The following is a 27,885-nucleotide window of genomic DNA, read 5'->3' as shown; positions in this document are numbered from 1 at the left end:
CAGACAGTCCCACTGAGGGGAAAGCTGATGTTGCAGAAGAGAGGGAAGATGGCTGAAGTGATGTCCTGCACCAGGGAGGGAAATGGTGCTGAACAGAAGCCTGGAGAGTATACACAGTGGGAGGACACGCTGTGTCAGCCGTGCAAGAGCAGGCAGACCAGTGGAGGTAGTGATGCGGGCCAATCAGGGCCTCCTTTGATTGTTTCTATTTTCAGGGCGAGGCAGGAAGTTTATCAACTAAGCCCAAGAGAGAAGACTAATTGTCCAGGGTGTGAGGAAAGAAGAGAAGATATGGTATAATCACCTCACAAAGCAGGAGAGTATCGCAGCTTTGGAGTCCTCCCTGCCTAGGTTTCAATTCCCCCTCTGACCCACATTCTATTTCTAGGACCCAAAGAGGTTAATCCCCATGGATCCTACCTCCTCATGGTCAAAATGGAAATGAAGAGGACTTAAAAACACCAGCTCCCACATTTCACAGGGTTGTTCTGAAGGTCAAAGAAGATGCTATATGTAAACTCCCAACACACAGTAGATGCCTGATAAAAAAGAAAAAGTAGGAAAGGAATAAATAATATTTATATTCCCACCTTCCAAGGGATATTTGAGGACCTCCTCTGTACACAAAGCTGTGTGCGTGCTGGGTAAAGGCGGTACAAGAGATTTGATATTCTTTTCTATTAAATAACCTTAAGGTTATGAGCAGTGAAAATGAAAATCAGAAAGAAAGTTATCCCCCATATGTACACTCTACTTCCTAATCCACAAATACTGTGTATCCTTCAAGCTCAGTTCTAAGCATGTAATCATTGCTTGAGGGCATGCAGAGACCACCAAGTTCAAATCCCTCACTTTGCATGATGCCCAGAAAAGGGAAGTTCTTGCCAAAGGTTGCAAATTTGAGCAGCAGAACAAAAGCTGGAATCCAGGTCTTCTCATCTGCTAATTAGAATTCACTCATTTTTATTTCATAACATTTCCCTCCTCTTTCTCCTACTATTCCTACTGGTAATAATCAGTAAATATTCCTTAATTATTATGTGCTATGCTTAAGTCTATATACATTTATATATTACCTTACATCAGATGTAGGGTCAATTTTTTTCTTTTTTTAACAAATGAGAAGAGAATGGCAAAGGGAAACTACTGGGAAATGGAGCATCTGGGTCTGAGCACAGCAATCTGGCTCTAATCTAAAGTCTTATTCACAAACCACTTCATTCTACCCTTCTCATTTCCACCAGAAGTTGATTCTTAAATCCTCTAACAGTTGACCTGTATCTTTGCTTCTGTTAGGGCCTTGAGCACTTTGTCTTAGAATTGTGAGTTTATGCCCATCTCTCCAATGCTGTGAAAAAAATATTAGATGTCAGTTCTTTAAAAGTGCAGAATTCTCTCTCATGCCTAACACAGCCATTTAAGCAAAGTATCCCTCTCCTCATTTGTTAATTCACTTGATAATTCAACAAATGGTCAAACAAGAATCCCCTGCATGTCAGGCACTTGGTGAGATGCTGGGAGCACAGCATTAAAAGGAGACAAATTCAAGTTGCTAATACTCTTTACAGCAGGTGAAATCAGGTACAGATCAGGGAGAATGAGACACACCACTAATTGTAAACAGGCAAATGATCAAGATAATTTCACAGTGATAGTCCTTTAGAGGCAATAAAAGGATAATGATTGACCTGATAAAGACTGATCAACTAGAGTTGGCACCACGTGCCTCTCAAAGCTCAGGCACAAGGCCTTCCAGAGCAGTTTCCAATATAAACACCACTGCCATTTCTTTTTAGCAACCACTGTCACATTATCACAGACACAAATAATGGATCTATTCTTGCCAATACAGCACTCTGTATAGCAAAATAACAAAAGCCAAGGGATCAGCCTTCTCGTTTAATGTATCTCACACCTTTTTTGACAATTTCTTCCTATCTGACCACATAATTATGCTTTCCAAAGGCTTTATCAGAGAGTCCACCTTAGCAGAGGCTAATGTCATCACTAAATAATTTGTCTGTAATTGGAGGGGATCTCATCTGTATTCCACAGGAGGTGGACCTGTGGGCCGAGGTAAGCGGAAGAGGAGGCCCTGCAGGCAGGTCTTTGAAGGGTCATCTGTCAGGTACCACCCCCTTATCTGATATGGTTCTCAGCGGTGCTGGACAAACCGGTAAAGGTGCACAGCCCTCTGGAGACCTACGTGCTCCATCCTCAAAGCCTGCTTTCCCCAGTTCCCACCTCCAGCTCCTGGCACATCACAGTGATGCTAACCCCCCCCTGTGCACAGCATGTCATGGTTAACCCGACATTTTCATACTCTTTCTTCCTGGTGGGTTAGACAGACAAAGGGATTATCACCGCCCACTTTTACTGATAAGAAACCAGGACTTCAAAAGGTTAAGAAACTTGCTCAAGGACACACAGCCTGAAAGTGCTAACAGCAGAAAGTGATCCTTGGCTTCTGACTTGGAAACTGTAAGAGTCAGAGTCCTAGTGGGAAACAGTCAGTATTCTGAGAATGGGTAATTTGAAAAGCAGTAATAAATTAAAGGAATGATTTACATAAATCTGAGTCGGAAGCAGGTAAGTGGCAAGGGATGGTACCCTACCACAGAGTTTGTAAAAAGGAGGTAGGGGAGCTCTTTCCTTCCTGGGCGTGAAAAGGCAGGGAATCCAAAAGGGCCCCTGAAGAGGGCTGTGGCTTCTCAATGACAGGCACAGCCAGCCCCCCAGAGGTGGGCCCCCAGAGAAAGGCAGGGAATAGATGCCCACTCCTCCCTGCCTCTGACCTCCTGCCATTTATTCCTATTAAGTATCATTGATATGTAACCTTACGAAGGTTTCACATGTACAGCATTGTGGATTCAACATTTACACATATTATCAAGTCCTCATCCCCACCCCCCCGCCCCATTGCAGTCCATCAGTGTAGTAAGATGCTGTAGAGTCATTAGTTGTCTTCTCCGTGCTGAACTGCCTTCCCTGTGACCTACCTATATTGTGATTGTGAATTATAGTGCCCCTTATTCCCCTTCTCCCTCCCCACCCACTTCCCTTTGGTAACCACTAGTCCCTTTTCGGAGTCTGTGAGTCTGCTGCTGTTCTGTTCCTTCAGTTTTGCTTTGTTGTTACACTCCACAAATGAGTGAAGTCAGTTGGTACTTGTCTTTCCCCGCCTGGCTTATTTCCTGCCTGTTCTTCCTATTGACAAACTGAAAAGGAATCTAGATGACAAAGGAGCCCCCAGATGCCGTCCATGCAGGTCGGTGGATGAGGATACAGCAGAATGGAGAACAGAGGGGAGAGAATATTCTGGAGAAGGGAATGGAAGATACCCAGTCCAGACTCCAAGGATTCTTCCATCATCCCACTGTTATCCACCTTGAGGGACGACTGGAGCCAATACCCAGGCATACTCCCTCTTGAAGGTGACATTCTAGTTAATCCCAATGATTGCTCAACTTGCAAATATCAAGTCACCTTTTTCACGTGGCACTTAAAAAGGATGAGCTTTAGGGCAAGGCTCAGTCACATAATTTAAATGTTAAACAGCTTCACAAATACTGTAAAGATTGTACTCATTTTTCTCCACTGAAATCTAGATTTCAGACTTCCTCCAAGTGAAGCCCTAAAGGCATCTGCTGATGCCATTCCATTGCTGCATGGCTGTAACTCCAGGGAGGTAACAGCAGCCCCAACAAGCTGGGGATTCAACTTACAGTTTGGGTAGGAAAATTAAAAGATCAAGGTATGGCAAGGAGTCAACATGAGGGAATGAGCAAACCCGGAGGGCAGGAAGGGGCAGTCCTCCCAGTGGGGGTGCTCTGGAGCCCGCTGGTAGGGGAGCCGGGAAGCTCTGAGGTCACTGAACAGAAGGAATTCAAAGGGGCCAAGCTGATCGGGTAAGGGGCCGACATCCAGAGCGAAGGCAGCAAGGGCATGCGTATGAGAAGGTGAGAGTGAGTGGGAAAGCAGGCCTGGTAAAGCTGCAGTGGGCCCTGGCTTCGGGGGCCTTCCGTGACACGGTCTGTGGAAGGGTAGCTATGTTTTAAGGACCCATGTGGGCAGCAGCAGGCAGACAGCAGAGTTCCCCAAAGGGAAGGCCTAACAAGCTGCCCCTGCCAACAGGGCTGCTGGGCTCTAGAGGCAGGAACCTGTCTGGCCTCTCGGACCCACTCCCTTCTTTCCTCTGACCATGGCTTGAAGAATCCCTAATGGCAGGAAGAGCTACATACCCAAATGACTGATTAACCAGATCCTGGGATTGCCTCGCCTCCTTGGGTTTGTCCTTCTGTTCACTTCTGCCCTGCTCAGATGTGGTAGAAAGATCATCATTATCAAGTTCAGCCTCAGCAGCATGATGGAGGTACGGTGAACACTTAGCTCGCACAGGGCATACTATCGATATGCTGCAGCGACACTACTGACAGCCTACCCTAGTTATTCCCCCTTCTTTCCCAAAGTATCTCAGTTTGTTGAGGAAGCAAAGTGCAGCACCATGGAATGAGGACTGATTTATGACAATTCCTTTTGCCAGGGAAAAGCATCTAGAGACACTGCCAAGAATGGCAGCAGAAAAATGCACTGAGCCCAGGTGACATGTCTGAGCAGCAACTCATCCCAAGTCTGCCTTATCTAAACTTTTTTAAGTGAACATTATATATATATCCTTGCAGTTTAAGCCACTGTTTTTACAACCAGGAGTGTCTAACACACATACACTATCACATTTATTTTAGTAATCCAATGAGGGAGACATTATTATTATCCTTATCTAAAAGAAAAAAAAATTAAATAACTTGCCAAGTGTCACACAGATAGTAGCAGAGTGTGAATTGAAACCCAGCCTGTCCAGATCCAAATGCTTGTGCTCCTAACCACTACATTACACTTTCTCTCATTGTGTCCACCTGATGCTGGCCCTGGACAGTGCCAGCTCCACTTCAGCCACACAAAATAAGATCTAGCATATGCCCACACTCAGAGAACCTGACCCTCATTGTCATGGTCTCACCTGTCTACACAGTGGAGACAGGACATGCTGATCCAAGGGCAGGGGGTCTTGGCTCCCTGCCCTGTTTCTATAGTCGGTGTGACAGGCTAGAGGCATGGATTACAGCCCAAAGCAGGTGGCTAGAGGCCTGCAGGTGAATACTGCTCCACACACTAAAGGCACAGAGCTGTCCAGACTGTCCTACAAGAATAAAGCATCCCTCATTCCACCTGAGTGTGTTCCTGCTGTACACCAATGGAGTGGCAGGCTTTATTCTATTAAATGTAAAAGCAAAGTAGGGAATATGTATAGTGCTTTCATTATTTTAAAAAATGTGCATATGCAAAGAACATCTAGAGACTAGAAATAAACCTGTTAATGATAACTTCCACACAATGGACTTAGGGCAGGGTGATAGGTAGCATATGGTTCTAAATTGCATGCACTTTTTAAATTTTTTTATATTATTCAGTACTTTTATTACATATTATGTAATTTACATGGGGAATGCATAATAAATTTATTAGATACTCCATCATATGAAGCTATAAAGCCTATACTGAAAAAGTTTTCATCCCAAGTTTTATACTGTTCCCCAAAATTTTCGTCCTTATAGTTTCTTGTACATTTTTACTTTTGTGAATCAGGCAATCACTTTTTATTATTTAGAAAACTAAAGAAAAACACATCCATTAAGCTTCACAATAAGGCTATGCCAAAATAGCACTGGACACTCATGAAACCCTGCCTGAAGGACTTACTGTAATGGGCTTGATGAGTAAGGTACTGTGGGCCTCAAATGCAGTTTTAAGAAGCAGACCCATGGAACTGTATGATGGGGATATGTCTATTGCACAGGCAAAACATGTGTACCCAACTGTGTTTGCTCTCCAGCAGAGGGGGCACATGCCTGTGAGAGGTTTATGTTCTTACCCTATCTGTAAATTACCTCCGCTCCTTCACGCCTGCCCGAGCTCCCTCAGACACAAGACACATGTAAATTCAACTTGAGAGCGGGGGTACCGTTCACCTTGTGGTGTGAATCAGACCAGGAAATCACCAAAGCCTTTTATAGATTAACTGTCTTCCTCAAGAAAAGAATAATCCTCCAAAGTTCAAAGCAGAAAAACAAGGATTACTTCATCTTCACCTTCCCACGTGCCTGATATTTACAAATTACATTGAAATTTACAACACACATTCCCATGCAGATTCTTATTTGATCCTCATAATAACCCTATCCAAGTGGACTGGGTAGAAATGATGCCTATTTTGCACAGAAGAGGAGTTTGAGGCAAGAAACAAGGAGATGTAACTTACAGAACCATCTAGAAGGGTAGGATGACAGGTCAGAAGCCACAAATACAGACCTATAGATCAGAACTCTGCCATTTTGTCATTCCATTCGTCACAAGTATTTGTTGGCTACCCATTATGTGGCAGCTTTATGACATGCATGTGTGATATGATGGTGAGCTCTCAGGGTGCTTATAAGTCCTGGGAAAGGCAGAAATTAATCACATGATCAGAACTACCCTAGAAAAACTATTTTACAGTGGAAGTATAAAACACAGGAGACTTTTTTGTTCTGAAAGTTGAAGATAAGTAGAAATGAACTAGATATTCTACAAATGGCATGTACAAAGAGCCTGTGGCTTAAATTAACATAATACACTTAAGTAAAAGAACTTGAGGTCAGAGGAACAGGAAAACTAGTGCAAGAGGAAACTGAAGTAGGAAACTGAAGTAGGCTGGACCATGCAAAATTTTTGTAAGCTATATTAAGGATGGTAACATTTACCCTCAAACTCATAGGAAGTCATTAAATGTACTCACATGTGTGGTTGGGTGGGAAGGGAATGTGGTGATCAAATTTGCAGTGTGAAGTCCTTATGTTTCACCCTAATGTCTATGAGACATTGCAGTCTGTGAAAATTATGCAGAATTCACCATGCACACCTACTTCCTATGCTTTGCTCTCTTATTAGCTCCTGCAGGCTCTAGTACATATCTAATTAGATACCAATAAAAGAAGCAGTAAGGACAAATGCCCTCCTTCATGGGGGTCCCCACCACCCAATCCTTTATTTCACTACCGGTTTTAAATGAGACCTTGTGATTGCAGAGTCACCTTAAAAGAACACAGTGAGTTTATCCCCTTGAAATCATAAATATCCAAATTTATACTGGAACAGTGTAAAACCACCCCATGTAACACAGGAGACTAGTGCAATATATCCATTTCACATTTTAAGAAGTGGCTGAATGGCTCATTTGCAGTCAGTCATGATTTAAGATTAGGCCCCTGGCCATTACACATCAGCACAGGGGCACAAGCAAAGCATACAAATCATAGGAGGAGGAGGAGCCATTCGAAGACCTGACCCAATATTACCTCTGTGGTTCTGAAGCCATGAACCCATCAACACTCCAGATTCCAGGGAGGAGGCAGGGTCTTTAAATCCAAAAGCAGTATCACAGAAGCCTTCCAGAGTCTCAAGACCAGCAGTGGTAGGAATTTCTAACAAGGTAGATTTGGGTACACCAGGGAAGTGGCCCTATTAGGTAAGCAGCCTTCCCAAGGTTAGAAAGTATTACATGGAACTTGGCCTTAGTTTTCTTCAGTTTGGAAATGGGATTCCTTGTACTTCTGCAAGAACTCAGAAATGTTACTATGTTGTCACATGGAGTGTTAAAAAGATGAAGAAAAACAGTGATTTTACAGCATCTTACTATGCTGATGAACAGTGACTGCGAAGGGGTATGTGGGGGGTACTTGGTGAAGGGGACAGCCTAGTAAACATAATGTTCTTCATGTAATTGTAGATTAATGATACCAATATAAAAAAATTTTTTTAAAAGATGAAGAAAAACGATGAGGTGGAGGACAAGAGGAGGAGAGACTGGCAGAGACCTTCCCAAAGAAGAAATAAGGAAGGAGACCTCCGCACTCTGGCTCTGACCTGCCGCTGACTGTGTACCCCTGGATGAGTCCCTTCTATTCTCAGCACTTCAAAAGTCCACCCAACCTCAGAGGACCACAGTCAGGACCGAGTGACTATATGAATCACCTCTAAAGAAATACAAAACATTAATCTTCAACTCGGTAACGACTGAGCAGAAAGTCTGAGCTTCCATCAACCTGGTGCTGGGCCTTCAAGGATAAAATGTCAAGAAATGTGAACCATATTCCCCAGCTGCTTCCTTTCTTGTGCTTCAAGAATAGCATCAAACCTGGAAAGCAGGTATTGGCAAAAGTGCACTGAGTGACTGAGCGTGTCAAATGTGCACTGAGGACACAGCAGAACGACTCACAGGCTAGCACTGTTTACCCCCAGTGGAAATAAATTCCATTCCAGGGAACACAGGCATCCAGGTGCCCTAAAGATGCCTGCTGATGGCCCCAACCCCAAACCTATTAAGTTGCTATATGTGAAATTTCCTGTTAGGAAAGTGATACCCTCACACTGATTGACCCCAATGAGGGGAGATACAGCATGACATTCCTGGGGAAGAGTCAAAGCCAGCATCACCCAGGCCCTGTAAGAAAGGAAATTATTTCCACTCTAACTGCCCAGGAAAACCCTCAGGTAAGGACCCAAGCACCTTAACCAGCTGGCTTAGTGGCTCTGCAATGCCTGCTGGGAGGAACGCTCACATGAAGGTAAGAAGGATGAGCTACGGGACAAAGGCAACTGAATTTGGGGTTAGAGGAAAGAAAAGGCACAGCCTTCTTGTCCTTCTAAGCCACCTCATCCTCACCCCACACCCACCATACCCCGTGAAAGAAGAACGGCCAAATAGGTACAGCTATAAATCTGTTTCTGCACGTCCAACTACTCTGGCTGCTATTATTTATAACATTACTTTAATTAGTTTTCAGAGAGAGATGAATTTCTTTATAGTAATGTAAAAAATCAGTTCTTTTCAATGACAGCATCAGAACCCCTGGTCTAACTAGAAAACTAATGTAGTATTTGGAATTACTATTTGTTCAATTAAAAAGTCCTCACAGCTCATACATTTTTTATTCCCCAATGCTCTTTTCCAATGAGTGAAGCATAAAAGGAACACAGACAACTAATATATAATTGTATCTTTTTTAAAATAGGGTTCCATTCTATTTGTTGTTCTGGTTTGACTTTTTATTTTCTCTCCTTCCTTTTCTTTCTAAAAAATAACAATGCATATCCATCAAAAGAGCAGAGTAAAATTATAACAATAAAGATGTAAGCATTGATATTTTTTCCTACAAGAAAACATTTATTTCTCTTGCAGCCTATTTCCTCTTCTATTTATCTGGTACAGACCCATGTCCATGCAATATAACAACTCAAGATGTGTCTAAAGGCTATAGATGAAATCACCATGAGTTGGAAATGAAGTCTAATTTTTCTATTCTAATAAATCTTGGGCCCCATGTCTGCAGTAAAATGCCTTCTTGTTAATCTACTCATGGCTTCTCACCGCCAACAAACCACTAGATAAAGGAAAGGTTCTATTGTATTTTTTTTTAGTCCTTTACATTTGCAACTTTGAAAGCCCAGAAGTGCAGGCTGGTGTGGGGAAATACAGGCCACTCTCTCATCATCCACTTCAATTAATCCTTTTACCACCTACTTCTGCCATTGAGGCCACACTTAACCAAAGGCATGTTTAAACACATAAGGGAACAAGAGGAAAAGATAAATGTTCTTTAAAAGACTAAATTAGAAATAGGTCTGCTACCGATGTCATTAGAAGATAGAGCAAAGTGAGAATCCACCTAATGAGGTTGGAATGAATAAGCCACAGGGCGCACAGCATGAGTAGAAGTGTGAGGGGCTCAGTCAGAATGCAACACCCAGCATAATAAAGCCTAGGCTGCCTTAACAATTAAGCAGCTACTCTCTACTTTACCAAAGAATCTACAACATTAAATGTATTACATTGGCCATCTAGATCTTCAGATCCCTTCTCTCCATTATGTAAGTCTCTACAGCTTGGAAGCATCAAAGGCTTTTTTTCCTTCAGTATTCAGAGGACATGTTGTTTTTCAGCAGCACCACTATCCATCACCCACTGGCTACAGTACACTGATCTTTCTTGTAGGTCACCAAGCTACCAAGTCCTCCTGGGCCAAGGCAGCCTGCACCCTCAAAAAGGCTGTCCCACTGTCATGTGTGGAGCAGAACACTCTGAAAGAAAGAGCATGAGGTGGAGAGAATAGCCAACACCCCTTTAGCATCCAAAAATACATATTCGGCATCTACTCCAGCAAGGAGGGATACAAGAGGGAAAAAAAAGGATTGGGCATCTGGGTTGTCTTTGCTTACCAGCAGCATGCTGTACTGTCAACCCACACATAGATTCAGATAATCGCAAACCCCCTGCTGGTCTACTACAGAAGTGTCCCTCTGGAGGTGGCGAGCAGAGTTGCTCTCCAGGGTCCTGAAGGCCCTCCCCTCCTCCCCGCCAAAAAGGCTAGAAGAGCTAAGGCCTAGAAAGAGTAAATTACTTTCCCACAGTCAAATTTAACACTCTCAACTCAAATTTTCAGTTCAGAAAACCGTTATTCAAAATAAGCCACATTTTCAAAGTAGAGAAACAAATGGTATATATATTTTATTTTGGAGATCCAGGAAATTATAACAAATGAGTTTCCTCACTCAGTACTTCACCTGGCTTTACAACCCTTCATGAAAGCTGTGATCATTTTTGCTCATAAATTGGGGAGGGGAAAGTAAGTATCTGAACCTCCTCTCTCACAGGATTAAAAAGGGAAGAGGCCGTGCCACATTCTCAAGGCTCTGCCAGGATCAATAGACGATTTTATCACACTGGCAGGGCTGTTTCCTTCCCCACTCAGCCTCAACTGCATGTTTTTAAAGACTCTGCAATTACATACTTTTAAAGACGCATGCAAAAACCATGTACCATTGTGTTGCATTACCAAACATGGAATTAAAAGGCTCACTATTGGGGAAACTTACCTAGAATTTGACTGTCAGAATAATTACAGGGACCTGAATGACCTCAACTCCCACACTGCATCATGGATCCACATTACACTTGAGGTTCTGACCCTGGGATATAAGCCACTGTTTTGATACATGTCTATCATACTTCATGATGCTTTATGTTTATATAGTAGCTTGACATTTTTGAAGTGCTATGCACATACTCTCTTGCATACTTTCCTACAACCATATGGTAGAAGAGTTACTACTACTGCCTTACGGATGCAAGCACACTTCTTGGCATATGAATGAATGAAAGGAGAATTAAAGAAATTAAGACTTCACAGAATTGCAGGCATATTACCTGTTTTCACTCTTGCAGCATAGCATGTAAATCACATTTTATAAATGTAAAACCAAGACAAAGGTCCAGCATTCATTTCAGCCCAGGTTAAACCACAGAGCCTTGTCAAAACAGCTCTTCCTTTCCTCCTGCATGCCTCATACCTCCTTCTCTGTTGCTCCTTGCAGGCTCTCCCCTTCCCTCACTGCCAACTTGATATGAATTACCCCTACACACTCTTCTCACACAGGCACTATGATTGGCTTTGTAATGCTTACAAGATGAACTTCATTCCAAGCCTGATTCTCATGTGACTTGCACAGAATCAAATCACACTGGCAAAACTGTAAAGCTGCAGAAATTGTTATACATTTTCAGCTGGGATGGTAAGAAATTGAGAGACTATTCCACAATAGAGAGGCCCTTCCACCTGTGATCTACCAGACCTGACTGTCTCTACCAAAAATCTAGCAATCCAGCATGTACTGCCTTACAACATCTTACACTGTTGCCTTGTGCTGTTACTTAAATTACTTAAATTTACACATGGCTATGTCCTATGTTCACTGCTTGTCATCTCTTCCTGGACAGAGGATCTAGAGCTGCTGGGTTAGTTGTACATGAGACATATACTGGCTTCTCAATTTTATTTGAATTAACTTTGATGAGTTGTGCACATGTGCGCCTATTTGTGAAGTGAATAATCAATTGAGGAAACAAGATTGTGAATCTTGGCTTGACTCTCTTAGAAGCTGTGGCCTTTGAGAGTCATCTCTTAAATTCTCTGCTCCTTACTGTACCATAAATATTTGCATAAAATTAATGTAGAACATCACAAACATGTGTCTTAACTACCTTAAGGAATGTGAAGTTTAGTAAGATGTTTGTAAATACATTAAGAGCTCTTTGAACGGGAGACACCATATCACATTTCATTATGAAAACTCTGGAGGTATAAACAGATGCTCATATCTCAAAGTTACTTTGAAATATTAGACAGAAATCTTGAATTACCAGTGTGTTCAGTGATTTATAGTAAGTTCATTTTTTTTCTGATTCTGCATGTTCTTCAAGATCAGTTATATCAAAAATTTAATATGCTCTGCAATGAATAAACAGTATGTGTTAAAAGTCTAAATATGTTTATTTTCTAGACTATAATCACTGAGGTAACTCCCCATCTGTCAGGCTGCAGAAGTGTGTGTGGCATGCACACTTGTACAAGCTTGAACAAATGAGAATTCAGAGTTCTGTGGCACTGTGACTATGTAAGAGATAAATTTTTCTAGCAGTGAGACAAGAGGACGTTAGCTTAGAGTGGGGACACCTGCATACTGCAAAATGTGCTGATCAAAGGCTGGATGAATATGTCATTTGAATGGTTAACAATTCTGAGTCAGTCCCTTAGCTGTTGAGAAGCTCAACTACACTGTCACTTCAAAACCAAAATGCTGGCAGTGACTATTTTCAGTTCTCTCCACTGCTCCATATGAGTTGTCAAATCAGCCTGCTTGCAGGTCTGCAATCTGCGTCCATGCTTGCTCTCATACCCAGGTTCTAGGGCCACTCACTGTCAGGGCCCCTAGTGGCTTTAGAATTTAAAATGACAGAATAAGCCATGAACTTCCTGATGGCAAAAAGACTCTTATTTCTTTGTAACCTACATAGTCCGGCAGAGAGTGTTTAATACATTAATTTGATGAGCTGACTGAAATTAAAAGTTACCAAATAAAAAGAAAATCCCTTTTGTGGTGAATGAGAAGGAGCAGTTACGCACAGAATCCAAGATGTCAGTGGATTCTGGGCTTTGGGTAATAGAGACAGGCTGCAGGGTGAGCTGAGAATGGAATGGAAGAATCTCAGGAAGTTTAGTTCAGGCTTCATACTAGGCTTTGTTGGCAATTCTTAATATCAAGGCAGCTTGAGAAAAACCCAAGGTAACGGAGATAATCATGCTGGCCACCCAATTTGTTTTGTTTCTAGTTTAACATAATCTGCTCCCCACATTTTGGGAGCTTCTCCCTAGCCCCAGCTAGAAAAGCAGAAGCAGGAAGTGTAAGTCTCTGCAGCAAGCAGGAAGTGTTCAACTACAGACGGAAAGAGCAGTCACTTTTCTTGTGGCGATTGTGTGATTAAGTCTGAAGAGGCCATTTCTCAATTCTAACCTCAAAAAGGTGGAAAATCCCACCACACCACAGATCCTCAGAGCAATGGAACTGCCTGTACATTCTTCTCTTCTTGGTTTCAAATGACTATATGGAATTTCCTATAGCATCTCACCCCAGGGAGGAGTGCCTGGTGCAGTTGACTTTGTCCTGGGAAGTACATGTCATGAGCACTTTACAGAGGTGGCATGGAGGGGTAGGAAGTCACACATAATGTGACTGAGATGGAGTTACTTTTCTTCTCTGAGCCTTTCTAATTCCAAATATGTAAAAGAGATCAAATGAAAGTGTCCCCATATGGCTATGCTAAGTAATATGTCTAGCACTTTACATGGCTTGTAGTAGATGCTAATAAATGTAGGTCCCTTTCCCCCTGCCAATGCAATGAGTTCAGTTAATAAGATTCTACATCTTATTAAACAACTTCAAAGATCAGCAATGTAAGACATGTGGGAGGAAAATACTAGAAAGAGCAAATTGCTCACACAGAATCAGGTTCTTGCCTTCCCTCATGTTCCAAGACCACTGTCAATGTCCCTCATGTTCCAAGACCACTGTCCCTGAGCAGCCTAGTAGGCAGAGTGGACTCTCATGAGTCAGACTTGGGTCCCAATCCTAGCACTGTCACTTTTTAGCAGGAATGCAGATATAATATAACCTCAGTTCTGTTACTTTTAAATGAGAAAACAACAGCATGAGTGCGGGATGAATTAATCTTTGTAAAGTACTTAGCACTGTGCCTAGCATAATCACTACTTAATCAATGTTATCAAATCTGCATTTGTCATCCAACCAGCTGAACTCTAGTGGATGACAGGGTGAGAAAAATAAGATAATATAACTCTAAGGTTAAAAGGAATCAAAAAGAACTTCATAGTGTTACAAAATGCATAGCTTAAAGAGTAAGTTCCCCAGTAGTTCTTATGTGTAATCAGGTTTGGGAACTATGTTTTAGACATTTCTTATTTCACCTAAGTCAAAATTTACCTCTCTTTTGGCACAGTCATTCCAGGCCTTTGTTTCCCCTGACCTATCTTACAAAACTCATTTGTGTCTGGATCCATGAATCATTAACAATTTTGTTTTTCCTCCAGGATCCTAAGGGACATGTATACCATGAACAGAAGTATGAGAAACTTCAAGAGAAGGGAAGGACTATTTAGAATCCATTCAGTTCATTCTTTAACCAATGGAACTAACCCTAAAAAATATTGTGATGTTCAGCCCTCCAATCCTCTCCCCACTCTCCTGGTAGAGAGATTACAGTAGTGAAGAACATACAGTGAATGAAAATGTGGAGACAAAGAGGCACCACAGATGTGCAGAACAACAAATATGTATTGAGTGCCAAAGGCCAAGCACCACCCTAACTCCTTTATGTGGACCATCGCATTCAACATTCCCAACTATGAATATATATTAGTATTATTCCCAGCTTACAAATTCACAAACTGAAATGAAAAGAAATTAACTTGCCCAAATTCACACAGCTAACAAATGACTGAGTACTAGAAGAAGAAAATAATTTATAGGGGCTAGAGAATTTGAGGGCATGAAACCTTAGATTAACAGAGACATAGCCTCTCCTCTATTTCAACTTCTCTAGAGAGAAAAGTACTGGAAAACAGAAGACAAAACTTTTAAAAGAAGTAAGTAAAAAATTGTATAGCAGTGTCTCTGGGACTTTAAAGTTGGGAATTAGTGAACTAGGGCTCTGAGGCCTCTTTTTGGCCTGTGGCATAGGAGGACATGCAGGGTCCTTTCCCTCTCTCCCATTTGGGCAGCATCTGCGTGGTGGGGGCAGGGAGAACAGGAGCGCTACCTGACGGGCCACTTCGTGCTAGAGACTGAAGGAGTCAACAAGCTCTTAAAGGTGGAAAGAGCAACAGCAGCTGAGGGCTGGCTTTATCCAGGCTGCCCAGGACTACAGGGTAAAAACGAGCCAGTGGCTTCTCTGGAAATGTTGTCCATGCATACATATCTGGTTGAAGCCACAATTCTTCTGAAGTCCAGAAAGCATCTTAAATAGATGACATCAAAATGAACCAAGACTCATGTCAAGATAGCAGAACTTCTCTAAAGCCTGACCATAGTTTCTATTCTCTGCCCTTCCAGATCTCTCCTAAAAGAGACTGCTGAGCCAGAGTGGCAAACACATTCAAGTATCCACCCATCAGAAATGTAGCCTGGAGCTGACTGACCTTGGGTTATTCCTCCTTCTGGTGGGTTCCAGAAGGGAAGCTGCTCCCAACATGTCTGCTCTTTGTCTTGGGCTCAAGCAAGCAAGTCCTGAGGTGGATTGGTCATCTTAACTTTGGTAGTATCATTAATGAGAATCAACAATTCATGGGGACTGCTTGCAATACAAAAATTTCTCTATATAGGACTCACATCACTGTCCATCAGGATTTTCAGCAGGTTCTAGAGAGATCACAACATTCTCCTTAACCACCATTATCCAGCTATCCAGCTACAAATGACTCAGTGGAGACCAACAGTCTTTTTCTTCAGCTGGCAGTAAAGGCAGACATGGGCAACAGCATCTCCTTCCTACCCCTGCCCTCAACCTCCTGTGAAACTCCCTATATCTCACAAATAGTCTTGATTTCCTGTGACAAGTTGGAAGGCTCATTCCTTTGCAGAAATTGGGTGGCATCAACTCCAAAAGATTCAAAGAACAGCCACTCTAAGAGGCCTCCATTTGGAAAGATACTTAAGCAAAGCTGTGCCTGATGAAGTGAAATAGAATTAGTTGCTTCAGTGACACAGGCTCCTCAGATTCATTCTAAGGTAGACTGGCTCATTCACTTCCAAGTGGAATGAACTCAACAACAATATATCACAGTTAACTGTGATCACAGCTCCATTGAATTTCATCTGGAGCCTGGAGTACACCAAGGTGCACTTAATATTCCCCAATCTGTAATCAACCTTTTGTACATTTGTTCCTAATCACAGGATACTGTTTCACCTTAATGAACTGTTTTCTTAGCGTATTACAGTTGGTCATTTCAGCATGTCTAATGGCCCATTCGATAGGTTTAAATTACAGTTAGGGTCCCTTGATTTTTGTTTCCCAGCAAGGCTTGGAGGGGTTTGATATTTTTCCCCTTCCCATTGCCTGATTTCAAGGGCAGAATCACAAAGGATAAAAGACATACCTGTTGCAGTCAACATGGAGCAGGAGATGAGAGGCACTAACTGACAGCGCGACCTTGTGCCACTGCCCGTCTGCCATCCGGTACGGGAGAGCCTCCGTCCTGGGCTTTCCATTATGTATGTAGTGATATCGGATTTCATCCCTCAGACCACTGCTCTCCAGTTCAAAATAGCTGTATGTAAAGGTAACAAATATTTCCTTTATTTTACCTCTGGATTTCACCACCATCATCAATCCTCAATACCTATGACATTTTTCAAAATCTAGAATAAGCTAAACATGACACAAAGATCTATAACCCCAAATCAACTGACCCATAATGAATCCAATTCACCTGTTGCTTGAGAACCTTACTGGTGACACCCTGAGTCTCTGAAATGGAGATGGAGCCACCAAGAGGTAACAGACCACAAGCTAATTAGCAAAGCTTGGCATAGTCTCTCTTAAATACAAGCACAGTTCAGAACCTTCTATTGTCTAAAAATGGCTATTCACATAAAATGGACTTATGATTTTTATTATTGTCATTTTAACTTTTTCAAGAATTAAAGGAAAATGGAAGTCATGTTGGATATTAGGGATTGAAATAAATTGTCAGCTGGAGAAACTAGCAAGACGTTTTTTTTTTTTTTTAAATAACCCCTTGGACAAAAGCTTTAAGTGGATGACAATTCCCAGATAATGAGCAGGGGAGGAAAGGTTGAAGCTACTTACAAATGGACCAGTATTTCAAATGATCATGGAATGAAACATATAATTGAGGTTTTTCTTTCTACAGATTGTTACCAAGTTTTCCATATTTATGTGAACCTCAGCACCACCCCTGCAGTCTGCATATTAGTCATAAGAGGCAGCAGGCAACTCTGGGACACTCTTCAGATACACACCAGAGCTGATACTATTGTGGATGGGTGGCAGACCTCTTCAGTCTCCTATGCTTCTCTTCTGAAGTGTGTCATCAACACTGGATCTAATCTCATCACCAGGCATTGCATGAGGCATTTAACATATACTCTGTAACTTATCATGCACAAAAACCTACTAGACTGATATTATCAAGGCTTTAAATATAAGAAACAGATTCTGGATGTAGTAACATACCCTAACCAGGATTCAACACAGGGTCTAAATCTGACAACCTATGCACTTTCTACCAGTGTGCCGCCCATCTCAGAGGGGCAATGACACAGGGGGAAACATGGCCTCAAATGGTACTGTCTCCAAGCAATTTATTCATACCAAGAACACACTGCTTGCCTAGACAGGTAACCAGGTTCAGTCCCTGATTTGGAAAGACCTATTGCTTCTCCTCTAATCTGCTGAGTTGGCCTGAGCCTACTAGCCAGATCATAGTTAATCTAAAACACAAAATGCATCTTTTGTGAGGACTGATATGAATATATCATGAAACTCAGCCTCTATTAATGACTCCCAGATCGTATGTCAGAAAACAGTTATGCATTTCTTGCTCATCTTTCACAGGGATCTTCCCAGGAGAGCAATGCAGGGGATGCAGAGTCAAGACCAGCCTCTGACCTACCTTATTTGCAATAAAAGAATCAGGCCCAAGGTAATAAACTAAAGAGGTTACTTAAACTATTGACACCAGCTCCTGAGACCAGATGCATTCTTATTAGCAATAATAAATATAAGACATATTTTATAAGACTGCAAAGGGGGAAATACCTTAACAGAGAAGACACTCATTGTAAGGGAATTGTCTAAATTTCTTCTAAGCTAGAAGAATCAAACAGAGAACTTAAAAAATCAAGAAGACCTTAGAGATTATCTGGTCCTTCATTACTTTATTGAATTTACTGTTACTGAGCACACAGCAAAAGGCTAAAAAAGGATTTAAAATACAGATCATATTCTCAAGATGCTTTCAGACTAGTGGAAGAGGAAATAAAATGTGTGTCCCTTCCACAAAAAAGCTAGCAACTGGCCTATGGGAAACAAATGGGAGGCGAGGGAAGCCGTCAATGCAGGACTGCCTGCCATGGGCCGAGAACGGGCCAAGGGCTGTCATCAACATAATCTGACTTAATTTCTTCAAAGAAAGTATTTTTATCCCTATTTTACAGATTAGTTCACATATGAACAAAGATCTTAAGTATCTTGCCCAAGACCTTACTACTCCTGTATAGAAAAGCAGCATGAGTTTATAATATCTAACCAAAATTAATACATGAGAAATCTCCCAATTACTTTATTTTGACCAACAAGCTACTGTAGCAGAAAGAGATGTGATGCTCAAGGGACTGCAATCAATGACAATTAGACATTTTCACAGTGATCACTTGATAGAATCATTTAAAAAAATTAAAAGGAAGGCAGAAACATTTAAGCAGATTTCATCATGCCCAGTTATGGCTTCATCGAGCAAGGGCTCCATGTATTATAAGCACATCTCTGAAAGACCACTTCATGAAGCAGTGAAGTAAGTGAGTTCTGGGTATTCACAGATACACAGCTCGGAGAAAAAAAGTCTGCCCTATTGTTAGGAAAATAGGTACCTGTGTTTTAGGATAAAGTTTCTGACAGCATAATGCCCATGTTCAAAAAGTACTCTATTTCAATGTGGGTGAAAATTAAGGTGATATTTTTTAAAAATACGTTGGGTACAGGAGCACCAGCATATTTGAAACAAATACTAACAGAACTAAAGGGGGAAATAGACTGCAATGCATTCATTTTAGGAGACTTCAACACACCACTCACCCCAAAGGATAGATCCACCAGGCAGAAAATAAGTAGGACACGGAGGCACTGAACAACACACTAGAACAGATGGACCTAATAGACATCTATAGAACCCTACATCCAAAAGCAACAGGATATATATTCTTCTCAAGTGCACATGGAATATTCTCCAGAATAGACCACATACTACCTCACAAAAAGAGCCTCAGTAAATTCCAAAATATTGAAATTCTACAAACCAATTTTTCAGACCACAAAGGTATAAAACTAGAAATAAATTCTACAAAGAAAACAAAAAGGCTCACAAACACATGGAGGCTTAACAACATGCTTTTAAATAATCAATGGATCAATGAACAAATCAAAAGAGAGATCAAGGAATATATAGAAACAGATGACAACAACACAAAAAACCAACTTCTGTGGGACGCAGCGAAAGCAGTCTTAAGAGGAAAGTATATAGCAATCCAGGCACACTTGAAGAAGGAAGAACAATCCCAAATGAATAGTCTAACATCACAATTATCGAAACTGGAAAAAGAAGCACAAATGAAGCCTAAAGTCAGCAGAAGGAGGGACATAATAAAGGTCAAAGAAGAAATAAATAAATTGAGAAGAATAAAACATTGGCAAAAATCAACGAAACCAACAGCTGGTTCTTTGAGAAAATAAACAAAATAGATAAGCCTCTAGCCAAACTTATTAAGAGAAAAAGAGAATCAACACAAATCAACAGAATCAGAAATGAGAATGGAAAAATCATGACAGACTCCACAGAAATACAAAGAATAATTAAAGACTACTATGAAAACCTATATGTCAACAAGCTGGAAAACCTAGAAGAAATGGACAACTTCCTAGAAAAATACAACCTCCCAAGACTGACCAAGGAAGAAACACAAAAGTTAAACAAACCAATTATGAGCAAAGAAATTGAAACGGTAATCAAAAAACTACCCAAAAACAAACCCCCGGGGCCGGATGGATTTACCTCGGAATTTTATCAGACACACAGAGAAGACATAATACCCATTCTCCTTAAAGTGTTCCAAAAAATAGAAGACGAGGGAATACTCCCAAACTCATTCTATGAAGCCAACATCACCCTAATACCAAAACCAGGCAAAGACCCCACAGAAAAAGAAAATTACAGACCAATATCCCTGATGAATGTAGATGTAAAAATACTCAATAAAATATTAGCAAACAGAATTCAACAGCATATCAAAAGGATCATACACCATGACCAAGTGGGATTCATCCCAGGGATGCAAGGATGGTACAACATTTGAAAATCCATCAACACCATCCACCACATCAACAAAAAGAAAGACAAAAACCACATGATCATCTCCATAGATGCTGAAAAAGCATTTGACAAAATTCAACATCCATTCATGATAAAAACTCTCAGCAAAATGGGAATAGAGGGCAAGTACCTTAACATAATAAAGGCCATATACGATAAACCCACAGCCAACATTATACTGAACAGCGAGAAGCTGAAAGCATTTCCTCTGAGATTGGGAACTAGACAGGGATGCCCACTTTCCCCATTGTTATCTAACATAGTACTAGAGGTCCTAGCCACAGCAATCAGACAAAACAAAGAAATACAAGGAATCCAGATTGGTAAAGAAGAAGTTAAACTGTCACTATTTGCAGATGATATGATATTGTACATAAAAAACCCTAAAGACTCCACTCCAAAACTACTAGAACTGATACTGGAATACAGCAAAGTTGCAGGATACAAAATTAACACCCAGAAATCTGTGGCTTTCCTATATACTAACAATGAACCAATAGAAAGAGAAATCAGGAAAACAATTCCATTCACAATTGCATCAAAAAGAATAAAATACCTAGGAATAAACCTAACCAAAAAAGTTAAAGACCTATCTATACCCTGAAAACTACAAATCACTCTTAAGAGAAATTAAAGGGGACACTAACAAATGGAAACTCATCCCATTCTCATGGCTAGGAAGAATTAATATCATCAAAATGACCATCCTGCCCAAAGCAATATACAGATTTGATGCAATCCCTATCAAATTACCAGCAACATTCTTCAATGAACTGGAACAAATAATTCAAAAATTCATATGGAAACACCAAGGACCCCGAATAGCCAAAGCAATCCTGAGAAAGAAGAATAAAGTAGGGAGGATCTCACTCCCCAACTTCAAGCTCTACTACAAAGCCATAGTAATCAAGACAATTTGGTACTGGCACAAGAACAGAGCCACAGACAAGTGGAACAGATTAGAGACTCCAGACATTAACCCAAACATATATGGTCAATTAATATTTGATAAAGGAGCCATGGACATACAATGGCGAAATGACAGTCTCTTCAACAGATGGTGCTGGCAAAACTGGACAGCTACATGTAGGAGAATGAAACTGGACCATTGTCTAACCCCATACACAAAAGTAAATTCAAAATGGATCAAAGACCTGAATGTAAGTCATGAAACCATAAAATTCTTAGAAAAAAACATAGGCAAAAACCTTTTAGATATAAACATGAGTGACCTCTTCTTGAACATATATCCCCGGGCAAGGAAAAAAACAGCAAAAATGAACAAGTGGAACTATATTAAGCTGAAAAGCTTCTGTAGAGCAAAAGACACCATCCATAGAACAAAAAGGAACCCTACAGTATGGGAGAATATATTTGAAAATGACAGATCCGATAAAGGCTTGACGTCCAGAATATATAAAGAGCTCACACGCCTCAACAAACAAAAAACAAATAATCCAATAAAAAAATGGGCAGAGGAACTGAACAGTTCTCCAAAAAAGAAATACAGACGGCCAACAGACACATGAAAAGATGCTCCACATCGCTAATTATCAGAGAAATGCAAATTAAAACTACAATGAGATATCACCTCACACCAGTAAGGATGGCTGCCATCCAAAAGACAAACAACAACAAATGTTGGCGAGGCTGTGGAGAAAGGGGAACCCTCCTACACTGCTGGTGGGAATGTAAATTAGTCCAACCATTGTGGAAAGCAGTATGGAGGTACATCAAAATGCTCAAAACAGACCTACCATTTGACCCAGAAATCCCACTCCTAGGAATTTACCCTAAGAAGGCAGCAATCAAGTTTGAGAAAGACAGATGCACCCCTATGTTTATCTCAGCACTATTTACAATAGCCAAGAATTGGAAGCAACCTAAATGTCCATCGGTAGATGAATGGATACAAAGAAGATGTGGTACATATACACAGTGGAATACTGCTCAGCCATAAGAAGAGGGCAAATCCTACCATTTGCAGCAACATGGATGGAGCTGGAGGGTATTATGCTCAGTGAAATAAGCCAAGCGGAGAAAGAGAAATACCAAATGATTTCACTCATCTGTGGAGTATAAGAACAAAGGAAAAACTGAAGGAACAAAACAGCAGCGGAATTACAGAACCCAAAAATGGACTAACAGGTACCAAAGGGAAAGGGACTTGGGAGGATGGGTAGGTAGGGAGGGATAAGGGGGGGGAAGAAGATTGGGGGTATTAATATTAGCATGCATAGGGCGGGGAGGAAGAAAGGGGAGGGCTGTACAACACAGAGAGGACAAGTAGTGATTCTACAACATTTTGCTATGCTGATGGACAGTGACTGTAAAGTGGTTTATAGTGGGACCTAGTATAGGGGAGAGCCTAGTAAACATAATATTCTTCATGTAAGTGTAGATTAAAGATTTAAAAAAAAAGAAAGAAAGAAAAGGGAGATTACTCCTTGATAGGATAAAACTAACTGTAAATCAACGATTAATGCATGCTTTAAATATCCTTAATTTTGATCATTTAAAGGATGTCAGATGATCAGCTATGGAGGTACACTTTTCTGATAATATTCCTTTCTCTTAAAAAAAAGCAGTTCCTGTGTGGTGACCTCCAATGAGTTCTACACAATGGTATAAAGGGCATATCAAAGTGTGGGCAAAGGGTCTGTTTGTGTTTATACAGAGGATCAAAGTCTAATTTGGCTACCCAGAAAATGAACTAAGATACGATATGAAGAAGAACTTCCAACATCAGCACTCTCTGGAAGAGTCATACCAGAAGATGATCATCAAAAAACCTCAACAAAGATCCAGGCGATGCTGCAGTTGTAACTGCATCCATCCCACCGGTTCCTGGAGTTGCCATTGGAATGAAGAAGGAGATATCTAAGCTGGCCTGTAAAACAACAAATTTGACTGGATCTATACTGGTGGAACTCAACCAAGAATTAGGAGAAGTGCAAGTTGTAGCGCCCCAAAATCTTACGACTACAGACTATCTACTGTTAAAAGAATATACGGGATGTGAACAGTTCCCAGGAATGAGTTGTTTTAATTTGTCTGATTTCTCTCAGACTGTTCAAGTACAGTTGGACAATATCCATCATATCATAGACAAATTTTCACAAATGCCTAGGGTGCCTAACTGGTTTTCTTGGCTTCACTGGAGATGGCTGGTAATTATACATCTGCTTTGGTTATGTAACTGTGTTCCTATTATGTTAACGTGTGTGCACAATTTAATTAGTAGTTTAAAACCTATACATGCTTAAGTTACTCTACAAGAAGATATGTCAAAGAAATAATCAATCTTCCAATGTTTTCTTCCATCTGCTACCTCTATAGCTTTTCTTCTTCCTTCCTAATTACAACCCTTAAATAGAATTCATGCCTCATATCGAATTTACCGAGTATCACAATTCCTACAGGTGGTAAAGATACCTAGAGACATGTGCTGGGCATAGAAGCCACAGAGCATAAATCTGCAAAGAAGTAAAAAGCTAACCTTTTCAAACAATATGGCTTCTCTCTCACTTACCAACTTTACATCTCCCTGTATGGCCCCGGAAGATGACTGGTTAGCCAGAGACGGGTAAGATTCCTCAAGGGAGGAACAACCTAAGACAGGCACAGTCGCAGTGGGGCCATCAGGTGAGAAATTGGGGATCAACAGTGGTGAGGTTTAGAACCTCACCCTCCCCCTGTTTTGAGAGAAATATTCTGCATCTGTGGATGTTTTAATGCCCTTGGTATAGCTTGGATTAACACATAGTCTACAGGCACACACCTGATCATCTACAATTGCTCTCTTACAACACTAAACTATGTTTTCTACCTTTATCTTGCATCTACCTACCACTTCAGCAGTTTATTAAAAATAAAAATAATAATAATAATAAAAGGAGAAATGTGGGATCCACATATAAATCAAGTATAAAAATTGAACCAACATTCATATTTGACCTGATTGTTTATAGTTCATAATGCATGATCAAAACCAAAAGTTTCTGTGATGACTGCCCTTGTACTGTTCACCATGTAAGAACTTATTCACTATGTAAAAATTTGTTCACTATGTAAGAACTTGTTTGCTATGCTTCAGAAGATTGGAGACTGACAAGAATTAGGCTTGAGATGGATTAATGATTGTGCATTGAGCATTGACTCCCCTATACAGAATTTTATTGTTGTTAACAACCATTTGATCAATAAATATGAGAGATGCCCTCTCAGAAAAAATAATAATAATAATAATAATAATACATTGGGTAACTGCTGAAGTGGCCCTGGGGAGGACAAGGATGCTGGATGACTTAGGTTATATCTGGAGAAGATTTTTTCTTGAGTGCTGGGAGAGGAATAAGGCCACATTTGCAACCAGCAACCCTCTTCTAATAGAGAAGTGAGGCTTGGTCCTGAGAGCAACTTGGAGGAGGAGTCTTTTGGCCTGATGGCCTTTGGCTATAACCCAGGGAGAAGACTCATTATTTGTATCAGAGCCTCATTATTCAAAATGTGATCCGCAGGCCATGACCACCTGTAGAAATTCAGATTATGAGGCTTCAACTAAGACCTCCAGGAATCAGAGTGTGCATTTTAATAAGGCCCCTAGATGATTCATGTGCATATTAAAGTTTAAGTAGCACTGTGGTAGAGTACACCAGGTGTTGCTGTACTTCCTGGCCAGCTGGTCACTGTGAGGGAAGCAGAAGTTTGATGCTACGAGCAAGTGAGGGAGAGCCCTGCGGTGCTGGCCTGGGGAGGAAGGGCACTAGACGTGATTGTGAGGAAGGATCTAGTGAGCTGTCAACCCCAGAGCAGTCCTCTCTCTCCTCAGGCCTCCAGGGCTTTGGGGCAGCAACTGCCTGAGTGATGAAATCACCAGCTAGATTTTGTGAGCAGCATTTTTCCCCTTAACCTTGAACCTCAGCCACGTGTGCTAATGAACTATCTTGGCTTCCAGAAAGGTCTGTTCATCCTGCAAATATTTGAAAACTGCAATGGTATTGCACATCTAAGTTTTCTCTTTTTCAGATCAAGCATCATCAGCATCTTCTGTCGTATTCCTACCCCCACCAGGACTGAGTTCCCTGGACAAGGATTCTGCCTTACTCCTCTTGCTAGAACTGTCTCCATGCTCTAGGTATATGGTAAAATGGATCAATTTCCCACTTTAACACAGCATCCGGGAATAAAGACACTTTCTCTGGGCTGTGCACAGCTACAAGTTATGCTGACCCAGATTCTCGCCTCCCCGCCATCCAACACTACAAGTGCACTTCCATGAAGAACGCCATGAAGGTGAATCTCCCTCACCCTGTACTGACATGGCTAAATTTTTTAAGATTAAGCCCCTGCTTAAGTGCTAGGAGGTCCTTATCCAAAAATCAGCATAATTCTCCAAAGCCCACTCTCAACTATTAAGAATGATCAGAGTTACCATGAACTGAAATCAAATTTCCTAAGACTTATCTGAATTCCATATTTTACTGAGAAATAAAAATCTAGAGTAACAATTTCAAATAACATACATAAATTGGGATCAAGTTATTCTCATTAAAATGGTCATCATTTTCCAATGAAAAAAAAAAACTTACACCAAGGGATACATTCTGGAGATGATTAAAGAAATTTAAGATTTGAAGCTCATTAGAGGCCAGGTGGCAGAACTATGACTTGAACCCAGGAGTGGCAGACACCAAAGTGGATGCTCCCAGTGGTAACTTCCCATTGTTTTCTATCACGTAAAATGTTTTATATCTCTTCTCTCTGATCCTGCCAACAATCATAAATGGTGTGAAAACTGAGGCACAAATTGATGAGGTTCCTTGCCCAATGTCACATAACTCCTAAGATTCATGTTCACATCTGCTTCATCCCAGGACTCATCTTCTTTCCACCACACTGGGCTCTTCCCCAAGTACAGTGACATGACCATATGAGGGTCAGAGGGCAAGAGTGTTCAGGCAAACTCAGGTGGCCCCCAGCCCTGGTCCCCATGGTGCCCTATGCAGCAAAGGCATCTCTCTGCAGACTCAAGTGCCAGTCCCCATTCCTCATGCCTAAGAATACTATCACCATGAAAAGAAATGCTATACCTGTTCATGTATTTTAAAAAAGCCCTTTTCCTTCTCCTGGGATAATGAAGAGAAGCCACCAAAAAAAATGCAAAGAAGGTGTATGGTCTCCTACCTCAGGCCAGGGGTTCTCAAAGACTATGTGTACTGAAAAAAGGCCTTGCCACAATTTTTAAATAAGTAGTGCAGAGAACACTGGCCCAAGGATCCTGAGACTTATTTCCACCCTAAAGCTGCTACAAACCATGAAATCACTGGCAAATATGTCCCTGCCTCCCCCTACTTCCATTTCTCCTGTCTGTTCAGTAAGGTGGTTAGATCTCACCCTCAGATCTAATATGATTCCTTAGAAGGTCCTTAGTGTCTATGGCAGAGGGTATGGATAGGATACCAGAGAAGCTTCTCCCTCATCTGCCATATAAACTGGAGTTCCCCATAAGGTTTCATTTGGGTAAAAGAGACCACTGCCAAAAACTGTCTGAAAACACTCAACTGAAAAACTTTCATAATTCACATACTATTTGGCAAACTGGTAATGTTTTATAAAAACTGAGTAATTGGTGGGTCAGTTAGTTCATTCTACCTTTGGCTTTTCTAGCAATGCGTTGGTTCCAGGTTCCTCAGAAGGCTGCAAAAAAGCACAGAGGAGCTGGCATATGTAGCAGACATGGCTAATATTCACATGCCAACTACACTTCCCAGTCCCCTTGAATCGAGGAGGGACCATCTGACTAGCTGCCACCAACAAAACATGCGCAGTAGTGATGTACGACAAGAAGAGGCAGTTAAGAGAGAGAGTGCCTCATCCATGTCCATTACAGAGGGTCCAGCAGAGGATTCTGAGGACTCAGCGGGTGGTGGTGTTTTTAGATGGAATAAGCCTGGGTCCTTCAATGACTACATGGAGCAGAGACCCCATTCCTCACACAGACCAACACTGAATCAGGACTAAACAAAAATAAACCTTCACAGGTGAAAATCTAGAGAGACTTAGAGGTTATTAGACTACCTTGACTCAGTAAAGAGGTACAGGAACATGAAACTCAGGTAAGGCAAAGCACGGAGGAGTAACCATGGACACAAAACTGTTGCTAGACTATAAATAGAAAGAAATGGCAGGAGGCATGAATATAGTCATCTCCTGTCCTGTGCTGACAGACAACCTGCAAAGCATGGCCTAATATTTTGCTTGGCAA

General features: G+C 41.2%; 1 protein-coding gene across 2 annotated transcripts in view; it reads right to left on the bottom strand.

The window, feature by feature from the left end:
* NELL1 (neural EGFL like 1) overlaps positions 1-27,885 on the bottom strand; it is an 865,070-nt gene that overhangs the window by 710,194 nt on the left and 126,991 nt on the right. For both annotated transcript variants that reach the window (XM_037027141.2, XM_073216324.1), the window contains exon 4: positions 16,608-16,778. In XM_037027141.2, coding sequence (XP_036883036.2) covers positions 16,608-16,778 — 171 coding nt within the window. The remainder of the gene's footprint in view (positions 1-16,607; positions 16,779-27,885) is intronic.

Source organism: Manis javanica, chromosome 11, assembly GCF_040802235.1.
Source record: "Manis javanica isolate MJ-LG chromosome 11, MJ_LKY, whole genome shotgun sequence".
Lineage (NCBI taxonomy): Eukaryota > Metazoa > Chordata > Mammalia > Pholidota > Manidae > Manis > Manis javanica.
This window is presented reverse-complemented; position numbering and strand designations above follow the sequence as displayed.